Here is a 12,613-nt window from a genome sequence, read left to right as displayed (position 1 = left end):
GATTACCCTAGCTTGTTTGCTCTTTAGTATCGAAAAAAAAAGAGGTAAAGAAAAAGAAAACCGTATCAAAAGCCCCGAATAGATAGTCGCTCTTCACGACTAAACGCTCTTAGGATGATAAGCCATTTCCAGGTGACGAGTGGCTACGGTTTATCAAGAACACTGATAACGCCGGCGGGACAGCATTGTGGCAAAGTTCAATGCGCAGAGATACCTTCTAATTAGTTTATTTTTGTTTTGTTGACGTCATCATGCGTCACCGCGGGAAGTTTGAAAAGATTAAGGTCAGTACACTACGGGGTGGCACTCACACGAACTAAACCCTCGTGTCCAGAAAAGCTGGATACGTTTACGTTATTGCTAACACAGAGTACTTGCAAAATCGCGCTTTGCGATTCATTTACTCTGAATACTCAACTTTCACTAGCGTCAGTGCTCCTAAAACACGCGCTGAATTGTCTCAATTATACAGGGTGTCCAAGCAAACGTCAGCCAAGCTGTGTAACGAAAAAAAAATAATTAGAAGCACGGAGCAAGATTAGATTTTAAGGACTACTGTGTTAGGTTGTCACACCTGTGACTGCAGTAGGTTTTATAATTCTATTTTGCACCATCTGTTCTACATTTTTTTTGCCGTTCAATAGCATGGCTAACGTTAGCTGGGACACACAATGAATATCGTGTCGTCGCGAGATTGCTCCCATTTTACTCCTTCACAAGCTTTATCATCATCTAACTATGCGTTACGAAACCTGCAGCCACCTTTCCACGCCGACATCACCTTATAGAATCAAACGTCCGAGGCACAAAACAATTCACCTTCGCATGTCATATATTCCCGGCACTATCACTGAATGGAAAATCTGCCGCCACACATCGCCACTTAGCCTGACTTCATAAGATTTCAGCGACTAACACACGTTGTACGACGACTAGCAAATGTTTACCCATAAATCTTCAAGCTTGAGGTGGCATCGTGCAAGTTTGCGTTGTCGTAGAGCGTTTTCTTATACTTGTACCGCATTTTCCCGCCAAGTACACGTATAGTCATGGCTGGCTGGCCCCCATCGCCGTCACTCCGTTGATAGACGAGCCAAGCCATGCCAGCTCAATGAAAACGAAGGTGAATGCAGCGCCACTTTTCTACTCACTACAAACGAAGGCCTATCAGCGAAAAAGTTATAACAGAAAAAGAGTGTACCGCGTTTCAATACGAATAAGAGAGATCAGGAATCGTGTACTCTAATTGAAGGTCACGTGAAAGACCTCTTATACATCGTCATGTTCTTGCCGCGTGGGACGCCCGAGATAATTTTTCGCAACGTTTAGTGGAAAATAAACAGAATATATATAAATTCGCCTTTAATGAGAAAAACATATGTCTCATTTTATTTAACCAGTACGATAGACAATTTTTTCCATCATCGGAGTTACCTTGTCTGTCCCTTCAAATATAGTCAGCTTAAGTATTCGCCTAACACATTCGTAATTTGAGTTTCAGCCACGCTACGTTCGAGATATTCTTGCAACAATCTCCTGAATGATGCATGTTACTTTGAAACACACGTATACATTCCCGAAAAAAGAAGGCCCTGTTACAAGCAAAATATAAAAATTCAAGCGGAGACACAGATATACAAGAGGTAACCCTTGAATGTTCAAAAACAAAAAGTTTATTGAGTGCAAAATCTCGTCGGCACTCATACCAAAATAGATGCACTCGGGAAGAAAATATACATGGTGTAAAATTCTTTGTGAAACGAAAACTATAGCTAATTGTAGACACTGGTCACTACGTTCACTGTGTCAATATATATTTAAAACGGTGCTACTAAGAATTAACTATACGCGGTAATGTGCCTACGTTTCGCTAACAAGTGTACTTGCCCATTAAAGAAACAGACGCCTGTAGAGCTCGAACCATACCACAAATACGTATTTTCAAAACAGTATAAGGACAGTAAAAATTGAGTTAAGGAAATATCCAAACATGTGTTTGTCGTAGAACCAATACAAAAGCTGCTATTTGCAGTCAAGATCAGAACGAAAACAAGTAAAACAGTATCCAGCTCAACAATGTAATTAACGACCCAACTTGGGTCATTTTCGTTTTTTATATGTAGCTCAAGAGCACAATGAGTAAAGTGGCTGACACCTCAGGTATACCACAAATCAACCCCACAATAACTGTAAGCCCAGATTTCCCGGCGTCAACACCCCCCCCCCCCCCCATTTTGAAGTTACAACTGTGCACTAAAGTGCTCTAATGACAGGATAAGGAAAACCGCATGCACAAACTCCCGTTTTCTTCTTAAAGCTGCAGGTATAGAAAAAAAAAAGCGATAGGACAAATGAGATTCTGATATCGGATCCTGTGCACCACCTCTGACCAAGGCAAGAATATTCTTTTTTTCTCAATCTCTTTGGGATCACCTCGCCTCGAACAGTAGCTGTTCTGAGCACGGCAGTTGCTCTGCTGTACAACAAGCCCGACAATTTTAACATACGACGCGAGACGAGCTCAAGGCATGCACTTATACCTGCGCGTTTCGTAGGCTTCATCGCCTCGTATGTTTAACGATCCCACAACGCCGGCTGCTTGGCCACGCGAAGTGCAATCGGGAAAACTGTCTTAACTGCCACTTGTGCCACTTGAAAACACACGTAGCCTAACTAGTCGCGCAAAAGCTGCGCGCTTTTATATGGGAAAACGTGCTTAATGAAAACACGCAGTGTAAAATTGCGGTGGCCAACGCTAAACAAGTGACAGATTGTGCGCAGCATCGTTCTTAAGCGCATTTGGGCCCAAGCAAAGGCGACAGCCGTTTCTTAAACGAACTGTGCATTTCTCTCGCGCGCATCAATTATGTCAAAGGACGGTTCATTTAACTTATGCTCAGAAGCACCATTGTTCGGGAAATACGATTGGAAGAAGATAAATTTAATGTCAGTATCGAACCATGAAAAGACAACGCTTATTTCGCGATGCCAAGTTAAAATATGCTGAAGGTGCTTAGATTCGGTGGCAAGAGTTTTATATGCGCCTAACTCTAACGATATTTTAAATAAAGCACTTTCAGACAGTGAAGATAACCATGCCTGACTAAAGCCGCAGCTACCGATATTTCTGACGCTTTCCGCAGAGTGTTCTATCGACAACGTTGATACACGGCACCTTCACATAGTACGTTACGCCAATACTTATCAGCTTCGCAAGGCCTGTCTTGAAAAAGCACGAACACATGGCACATACACCAGCGCAGAGTTACCGAGGTTCAGTCTACAGGCCTCCCAATGGCTAAAAAGAAGCCGTGAGATTGGCAGGATTGAATGTCACTGAGTAAGGGTAGGTTCCTGTGGTGTCCTCGAAGATCCGAACGTCCCTATGCGGGTGATGACTGAACGGTCGGCGATCTCCTTGCAGCTGTGCTCCGGGAAACCAATGTGCGCAGCAACCGGGGAATTCTCATAAGTAAGTGGGCTTGGCGCATTCGTTGTTGGCAACAATGTCACACAGCCGGGTATCCTGTTCCTTGGCGCCCGTCAGGCCGAGCTTCTCCGATCGGGGAGTAGTCCCTGCAGGAGGAATCTGACGTAAAGAAAATGCACGTCCTTCAACGTTCGCTCACTGCGATTGGTGAACGGGTACGTTCAGCCACTACGAGCCTGAAAGCGAGAACAAAGTTCATGAAGACGTACGACTGCGATCGGTGCATTTAAAAGAAAACGTTAAAATATAGCGACTGCAGGAAGCCGACATTTTTATTTAGGCCATCAGATTGCTTTTTTAAAAAAGTCTTAACAGTTGCAAAATTACTGGATAATCAAGTATTAAGTGTGAAACTAATTCGGCACTGAGAAACGATATCACTTTGTTGTAAACTGCACACCATAATACATATAAAAGGGACGAAATTGATGCATTATACGCCGCTCTGAAATATACCACTGATTTGTGAGTAGGGATATTGTGAAACCCTCTTAATAAGTTTAACTTAACGTAGGCTGCTTTATCCAAATATCAAGTTTGTCCGCTTGGCATGTATATTGGTACATAGTTACCGATTTGTAAGCATCGCCCTTCAATTTTCTTTGTTGAATATACTCGATCATTTTCGGCATTTTTAGTTTTAAAAATCTGAGTCCCTAAACAGACATTTTGAGTTGTACAGTTGCTAGAATATAACGTTTTCTCTGAAATGAAACAAATTTCATTCAAGTCGGTCCACCATTTGTCTCAAAAGCATTTATGGGTTTTAGACACTTGAATGGGTTACAGGACCGAGTGACCATCTGAGATATGGAACAGAATTGTCAGTACGTCGGTGATATGAATAGTGGACTTTCTCTTTTATCAACATATTCCTCTCCTTTTCCCCTTCCCCCGGTGCAAGGTATCCAACCGGGCCCAGTCATGGTTAACCTCCCTGTCATTCATTCATCCCTTTTCCTCTCTCTTCCTAATCGAATAGGCAAATTGTAGTTACCTTCGAGCTAAAGCTGCCTTTTTAGTAGATCTCGGCGTTCTTGAGCATGGCTGCACAATGCCTCTCGTGCAGGCAACGTTTTCGTCCAGGAAGACATGACGGGATGACTTCGTAACGGACTAGATCTGACTAACTATTAGGAGTCATTTGGCCTACGTCTAGGAAGACATGATCCAAATCTCACGTGAAACCGATATGAAACTAAAATGAATACTGAGAAAGGCCTTCAAAAATGCGTACTTGCGCAATGCTCGTGGTTCGCTCAGTTCGCGGCTTCTGCTCTGACTTACTAGGCTATCTCCTGGCGTAATCCTTACACGCAACTTCATTTTCCTTTCACAATGCCCGACGGGACGTTAAGAACTTAAAAGAAGGCAGCAATTATTTCCCACTGACGTCATTCGGAATTAGGCAGAATAAACTGAACAGAAGAAGCTTCCTTCCCATTTGCAGCAGCTGCATAAAGTAAAACGATAAGTGCTGGTTACACGATGGTTTAGAAAGTAATTTCAAACTACAAAAGCGTGCACGAACACGTCTTCCGTGTTCATGGCGTTATATAATACCGTCTTTTTGCGAGAAAGAAGTGTGTTCATTGTGGAAGCTTACTACCTATCCACCCAACTGTTAACAGGATGCGCACCTAAACGGCCACGGCCCAGGTACCGAAGACACAGGTAGGTCAGAGTGCACAAAATTGCGCTCCCCGCAGACAAGTAGCCAAGATAGCGGAATGTGAGCCGGGCGCCGATTTTGTCGATGCTCATTCCGCCCAGCAGATTTCCGGTGGCGATGCCTGAAAAAGAAAAGATGACAGGCAAAGGCTTCCATTTTTATAGAGCTACGTAGCTCTGCTGCTTCGAACACTAAGCTACTCAGGAACTACATTTGAGGGACAGTAAAGTGATCCACCGGAACAATACAAAAACACGAGTGCTCATTTGAGCGTACTTGCTAAGAAAAAAACGAAAAACGCAGAACAGTGCGATAGGGAAAGGCGCACAACGTTGGTCGGCCTCTTCAGCACTGTCTTGGCCGATTTCAATAACTCGAACGCTTCCAGGCTCATACCAGTACATCGCCACACAGGTGGCGTTACCAAGGAAGTGTTACATGACAATGGAGAGCCTATTTTCATATCTACGTTTGGCCAAAGCGAACATGAAAGACTAAACACTTTCATATGCCCAATCCTACGCTCTCTAAAATGTACTAAAGAGAGGCGCACAAAAGAGCGCACACAACACTCACCGAGACCTTCGAAAGTCGAGCCCAAGATGCACATCATCGAAGCAGCCGTCCCAGGAGTAGCCGCCCGCTTGGCGAACACAGTCATAGCGGAGTAGGCAAGGGGAAAGATGGTGCCACCCACGATATCCACGATGAGCCCGTACCAGGGATTGACAAGATATGAGTAGCCGATGAACTTGATTGACAACGCCAGTAAAGCCGCCGAGTAGGAAAAGTAGTACCCGATGCGCTCGAGTATTGCCTTGGAAATGAAGAAGAACGGCACCTCCACGCACAAGCTCATCACCGTGTTGGTCAGGCCGATCAACAGCTTAGAGGCATGCAGGTCTTCCAGATACCATGTGCTGAAGGACCATATGATACCCATGAGGGCGCCAACTACGAACGTCCACACGGTGAATAGCACGATCTCGGCGTTGCAGAACAGGGTCGCGATGTCCCTGAGAAAGTTCACAGACAAGTCTGCCGTACGCAAGCGGGCCATGAAGCATATGAGGAGCACGTCCAAGGCCATGAAGGCCGCGAAGAGATAGAAGCCCGGCTTGTAGTCGGTGTGGGTAGAGTCACTGGCTTCGTCGATCATGAATCCGATCAGTGGGCTCACAACGCCCCAACTGATGGTGCCCCAGAGACGTTGGCGCCCGAAAGCGCTCACGTTGTCGCCCAGTAGCTCGCAGACGGCAGCATCCGTGACGGTGTACAGGGTTACCGAAGACGTCCAGGCGACGACGATTGAAATGGTGTAGATCCAGAATTTGCTGTCGTACTTAGTGGCATCGCATGGACAGCGCAGGGCGGCGTTAATTTCACTGGCAACGCTCTCGTTAACCATCGCATTCATGCATATGTCGGACAGGCCTGTTAAGTTAACCAGGGTGTACGAGGCACTCGTGACGTTGACTTTCACTAAATAGTCCTCTTCAATCACAGTCAAGTTGCAGGAAAGCGGGGCACTTTCGCGAGCCCCGCAGAGAACGCTAGAGGCGGAACTTGCGTTCGACACCATCATCTGACTAGAGTTGCAATTTATGTAACCAGTCAACAAACTATCGGAGTGAGCCTTGAAGCTGGGGCTGAAGAAAACAAACCCATGGGAGACGACCAAGATAGCTTGAAGAAAGCCAATTACGGCAGTGGCGTTTTGTGTCCGGTCGATCACAACTCCACACAGGGGCTTTATGATGACGGCGGCCAATGGTGTTACGGAGAAGATGACAGCGATCATGGCAGCGTTTATTCCTACCTGTCGCCCGATCACGGCCAGGTACGGGGACACGCATGCTTGTCCTGAGAAAAAAGAAAAGCACACGTAAAGAGAGAAAATTCGTGACATCAGACGCTGTACAACTCATGCGCGACGGTTAGCGAACGCGATCATTTCATATTGTTTTAAACGTATCGTCGATACGTGCATGCCCTCACACGGGAAACACCAGGGAGAGGACGTCACTCAATGTCGTCGCTCGCGCGGGTTTCGACTTGTAGGCGACGAGCTTAAAAACGTCCTCGTCATATGTAACGTCAAACATAGACGGTGTTTCTCCTTCGTTTTACATATTTTAAAGGGACTGACAACCGATTTTGTAAGGACAAAGCTCAAGAGTCGCTCGTCCAGCAACGCTGAAAATTGAGAGCTATGCCGATAGACCGCCTCGCAAATTGTAAAAGCCGCCCATCGTTCTGCTTCCACGGGAATGAGTGAAACTGCGGTTAACCACGTGCATTTTGACCTTTTCAGCCAATTTTGAAAATAAGTTGTTAGAGTAAGTTTGCGTTGTCGTAGAGCCTTTTCTTATACTTGTACCACGTTTTTCCCCCAAGCCCCGTCACCGTCACTCCGTCGATAGACAAACCAAGCCAAGCCAGCTCATCGAAAACGATGGCGAAAGAAGCGCCAATTTTTTACTCACTACAAACGAAGGCCTATCAGTGAAAAAGTTATAACATAAAAAGAGTACTGCGTTTCAATACTAATAAGATAGATCAGGAATCACGTACGCCAATTGAAGGTCACGTGAAAGACCTCTTATGCATCGTCATGTTCTTGCCGCGTGGGGCGCCCGAGATTATTTTTCGCGAAGTTTAGTGAAAAATAAACAAAATATATATAAATTCACTTTTAATGAAAAAACATATATGGCTCGTTTTATTTAACCAGTACGATGGACAATTCTTTCATCATCGGAGTTACCTTGTCTGTCCCTTCAAGTTTAGTCAGCTTAAATGTTCGCCTAACACATTCGTAATTTCAGTTTCAGCCACGCTACGTTCGAGATATTCTTGCAACAATCTCCTGAATGATGCACGTTACTTTGGAGCACACGTATACATTCCCGAAAAAAAAAAGGCCCTGTCACAAGCAACATAGAAAAATTCAAGCGGAGACACAGATATTTAAAAGGTAACGCTTGAATGAATTAACGCACACGATGTACAACTGATACGCGACGGTTAGCCAACGTGATCACTCCATATTGTTTTAAACGCATCGTCCATACGTGCATTCAGTAAAAGCGCGATTGCCATCCAGACTACTTAGTCTCACGTAACAGAATTAAGTTAAGAGGTCGACAATCTCGGAGTTCATCGCATGTCTCTCTGGCAAAGACATTGTGCCTTCTGCAGTGATTGGGTGGATATGGCGCTCTGCTGCCAAGCTCGACGTCGCGGGTTCGATCCCGGCTGCGGCGTCCGCATTTGAATGGGGGCGAGAAGCAATACACTCATGTAATCTGAGATTAGGTGCTCATTAAAAGGCCCTCAGGTGGTTAAAATTAATCTGGAGCACTTTACTACGGTGTTTCAAAACCCAACGTGAAGTTTTGTAACGTTAAGCTCCACAATACTGTTACGGTGAGATGTGAAAAAGGATTTATCTGCAATATTTACACAGTGGCAGCGAGAGGCACAACAACAAAGATGTCGGACCGGGTCGCAGCTCGTCCTCTTTCTCGTCTGCTTTGCAACGTCTTAGAGGGTATGCACCATCGTTTGTGAACGAAACGGAACGTCTTCTTTGTCCTCAGGATAAGTGGCTCGTAACAATATATTTAAAAGACATTGTCAAGTGCTGCTTACTACTAGGTGGATCATATAATTGAGGCCCCTGCGTCCTCAGCACCATGCAAGGGATAAAATGGCAGAAGCTCGCGGAGGAGCGAAGGGATACAGATGTCTGGGCTGTCTGGAAAACAAATAATGATAACTACAGCGAACTATCAGGCCATAATAACCAAATATCCTTCGAGTTTCCGTAAAGACCGCACAGACCGAAATTTGGGGCGGCAGCGAGCCTAGCCGGTTCCGTGCGCCCACAAATAACAACTCTGTTATCAGAATTTCCAGCTAAGACATTGCGTGTTCTCGGTATAGCACGTCTATAGTCGCAAAATTTCACCACATAGCGTCAAGTTCAATGTTTGTTCGAACAGAAGTTTCAACGTAAATTCGAATAAATGCCATAAGTGTCCTTCCTTAAAAAAGAATAGCAGCGCTGCGGTCATCGCCATGTGCACCATTTACAGGTGTGAGCCACTTCCGTCACCACTGCAGGCGTCTATCAGAAAAGAGCCGCTTCTGGGCAGTAGAGGCGCCTGTAAGACATTTCGCAGACCAGCGCGTTTCCAGTTTCAGGCCCACGTCGAAGTCTCACAATTTAGCTCAGATCGCGTAGCGTGAATACAAGGCCGCAAAGGGGCCGCGTTAAGCACTGTACATACGACAAGAACGTTGAGTGCAGAGCCGACATCTATCATAGGTCAAACAAGGAAACTCTGCATCTCCGTCCGTCGTTATCAGGAGCGTGGCGGAGTTTCAATAGTGCTATCTTTCAATCGCGCGGTAGCGAATTCCTGCGAAATCGAAAGCCAACCGCATGCAGGGTTGTGCGATATGCGTTCGCAACTGTGGAGCCGTGAAAACGATTCCCTAATAGCTGTGCCTTTCTCATACAGTCACCGATGCCGCTGAAAGCGGTCGCATACCTCTAAACTCTAAACTGCCCAATGACGATGATTGGGGTTTATTGGCGCTTTAGGTTACCCAAAATTAGCAGCCAAAGATTTAGTACCATCACTTAGTGACTTAAAGCAGGTGGCACAGCTGTCAGGCGAAAGAAAAAAAATGTAAAACGAGTTGCGCTGAACATGGCCACAGCCATGAACATTTTTTGAAGATATATAGGTCGCTAGAAAGCTACGTGCAGCTACTTCAGCAAACTGTTTTAAAGATGAGATAAACGAAGTAAACCGTCATCGTTAATCCTTCGTCATTAATTCCTGAAAGTGCCCGTGAAGACTTGGAGGGCTTCTGTTGATGCACTTGTGTGATGTCATATCTTACGGCTTTCTACGAAGCAACAGCAAGCGAAACGCATACACTCCTATATCGTTTACGCTCTATGCTATTAGAAAGGTTGTGATGGAGGTCGACTTATCCGGATGCTTGATTCGGCTCAATCTAATAGGCTGACTGAGGCAGAGAGCAAGACACGTGATACTACGGCATGAACGAAGATGAGCTATTCAGGCAGCATGTGCTCTCACGTACGACTGAACAGTACCCCTGTGCCTTCACAAGCCAGCGAAATCGATTTAAAAATCTGATGCGTGATCTCGTCTCTTCATCCCGCGCGGCGGTCAGTGCAGTCAAGGCGACGTAATGACGACCAAGCCGTCTAATCACAATTAGAAGCGATGGAGATGCGGTCAATGACCAACTCGACGGAGGGTAAAAATTTGCGGAACCTGCTTTCTTGATCACGCTAAGGCCACTTCAACAAACCGGCAACGTCAGAGTGCCACAGAACCACAACGTTTGTTCAGAACACTGAGTAAATGCTACCGTTCATGAAACGAGTGGCTACCTCCGGAATATTGAATAACTCAGAAAGAAACAGGCTCTAATAAATGTGCAGGCTGGAACAATCGTGCAAGGGTAGACTTACAATCAATCTTTTCGCAAATCCCTACACATGCCGTGCTTAATGAAGAACACAGTCACACGCTACATGACAATAAAGACGGCAGCGCGTGCCAGTCGATACAGTCTGAGGAATCTGGCGAGTCAAACTACCAATTCTTGTCCGCCTTAATCGAGGAAACCGCCGAGGCTTCGAAAGATCACGTGGTCAGCAAGCCCATGTCATCTTGCATTCTCAAGGCCAACTTGGCCTGAAAAGCAGCTCGGGCAGCATGAAATTCGAGCGCATCGAAGATGCAACTAGCCCGGATGTTGACACAGGACCCTTCTGCCATGCTAATTGCAGCAAAACTATTCGCATACAGATTGTGGAGCTTAACTGCGCTGAAGGATTACGAAGGTGATCAGCACCGACGAAAAGCTTGGAATCAACCACTTGTAATCAATAAAAAGCCTGATCGAGCACCATGCTGGAAGCAATAAATGTAAGAGTCGGAGTCCTGAGAACGATTAAAAATATGAGACAATGCGAAATAGAAGACAAAGAGAAGGATACATACGTGTTTAGGTTAAGAAATGTCTACCTTTGCGACGCGAAGGCCTCACCAGCCGCGTTCGTTCGTTCTGGCCTACCCCATGTACGAGACGTCCACCTAAGCTGTCGTGCACCGTTCGATCGCGCTCCCTATGGCGCGGCCGGCGTGTTTCCGGTTGACCCGCACAGCGTCGTATAGTCTTGGTCAAGATACAGGCTCAAAGGAAAAAAAAGAAACGAGAGCGCATATTATAGTTCAGCGACCTCCAAACTCCCCTAAACTAAATGTGGGCGCTCAGAAAGCTCCATAGAAGTTCCAATTTAACCCCACATGACCAGCAACAGATTTTACGACATGAAGCAAGGCTCGGTCGATGTTAGGCTTTCTGATGTGTTCGCTATCCCGACACTGTGGACTTCATGTTCAGCTCCCGGTCACTTGGCTTGCTTCAGCAGACCCGCCACTTCGCATGTGCCTCAAGAGCTACGCTGACTAAGTTATCTCCACGACCATCAACAGCCGCGTCAGCGTTAGAAGCTCACACGATAAGGCAGCGACCAAAGTGAACGGCAGTGGCCCTGCATACGCACTCGAAAAGGGGAACATTACACACGAAAGTGCGTACCAGCAAGGTAGAGAAAAAAGTGGGCCTTCAGCGGCAGCAGCTGCCTATTGACGGACGTCGGTAGGCATCGGGTCCAGCAGGATTCCATCGCCGCGGTGTGCTTGTCTCTGGGAAGCGAATGAAAACCGGCGTACTCAGAACATGCGCCTGCGACAATAACACGAAACACAACCGAGAGAGAGATAGAGAGAGAGCAAGGACGGGAAAGGCAGGGAGGTCAACCAGACGAGCACCCGGTTTGCTACCATACACTGGGGAAGTGGGAAAGGGGAACAAAAGGAGGATGAAAAGGTCAAACAGCTCCGCACCTGAGAAGGTAACTGTGCTAGCGAGGCTCGAACTATCCCGACTGCCCATCGACTGCTCAGGCCGAAAGCCGACCACGCTCATACATATTACGGCTGGCGCGAAAAATCTTTAGGCTTTGTTCGCCGGTCGAGCGTCAAGCATGGGCGCTCCGACAAATGCGTTTGTGGGCTCGGCGGAACGCACGTGGTCGCTATCGCTACTGCGGCTTCCTCATGCTTATCACCGCGTGCTCGCATCGCCGCGTGGTAGCTGACGGGCGCTAGGCGACAGCGTACAAATGTCATCGACAAACAATCGAAAAGATAGCAAGCAAGGTATACACTCTTAGGCAAAGTTACACCCTTTGGATTGCCCCTTCTGCACACAACAATAATCGTTATCTGCCTTGATGCGTTTCCTTTCTTTAACGCTGCGAGCCCGGTACTTTCCAGGAACGAACGGCACGCGCGTTATCAGCATAGAACAGTTTACACCCTTTCGAGTGC

At 46.4% G+C, this 12,613-nt stretch overlaps 1 protein-coding gene across 2 annotated transcripts; it reads right to left on the bottom strand.

Moving 5' to 3' along the window:
* Positions 1-2,239: 2,239 nt before the first annotated feature.
* On the bottom strand, positions 2,240-12,265 carry LOC142579649 (major facilitator superfamily domain-containing protein 6-like). 2 transcript variants are annotated; one of them, XM_075690060.1, is made up of 5 exons: positions 12,128-12,265; positions 11,820-11,926; positions 5,739-7,025; positions 5,131-5,283; positions 2,240-3,589 (listed from the first exon to the last, which is right to left on the bottom strand). In XM_075690060.1, the coding sequence occupies exons 2-5, from the start codon at positions 11,905-11,907 to the stop codon at positions 3,510-3,512; spliced, it is 1,608 nt and encodes a 535-aa protein (XP_075546175.1). In that variant the 5' UTR covers positions 11,908-11,926; positions 12,128-12,265; the 3' UTR covers positions 2,240-3,509. The 2 variants fall into 2 exon arrangements, with proteins under 2 accessions (XP_075546175.1, XP_075546174.1); XM_075690059.1 differs by having other exon boundaries at positions 2,240-3,576.
* Positions 12,266-12,613: the final 348 nt, after the last annotated feature.

Source organism: Dermacentor variabilis, chromosome 4 (assembly GCF_050947875.1).
Source record: "Dermacentor variabilis isolate Ectoservices chromosome 4, ASM5094787v1, whole genome shotgun sequence".
NCBI lineage: Eukaryota > Metazoa > Arthropoda > Arachnida > Ixodida > Ixodidae > Dermacentor > Dermacentor variabilis.
The sequence above is the reverse complement of the archived record's forward strand: the minus strand, read 5'-3'. Positions and strand labels throughout refer to the sequence as shown.

Bases quoted from the DNA above. Each gene is read 5' to 3' on its own strand.
- LOC142579649 (XM_075690059.1), bottom strand. From the start codon at position 11,907: ATGGAATCCTGCTGGACCCGATGCCTACCGACGTCCGTCAATAGGCAG. The intron at 5,284-5,738 runs GTGAGTGTTGTG...TTTCTTTTTCAG, and splicing joins CTCGACTTTCGAAGGTCTCG to GCATCGCCACCGGAAATCTG. The intron at 3,577-5,130 runs GTGCGCATCCTG...TTCCTCCTGCAG, and splicing joins CCTGGGCCGTGGCCGTTTAG to GGACTACTCCCCGATCGGAG.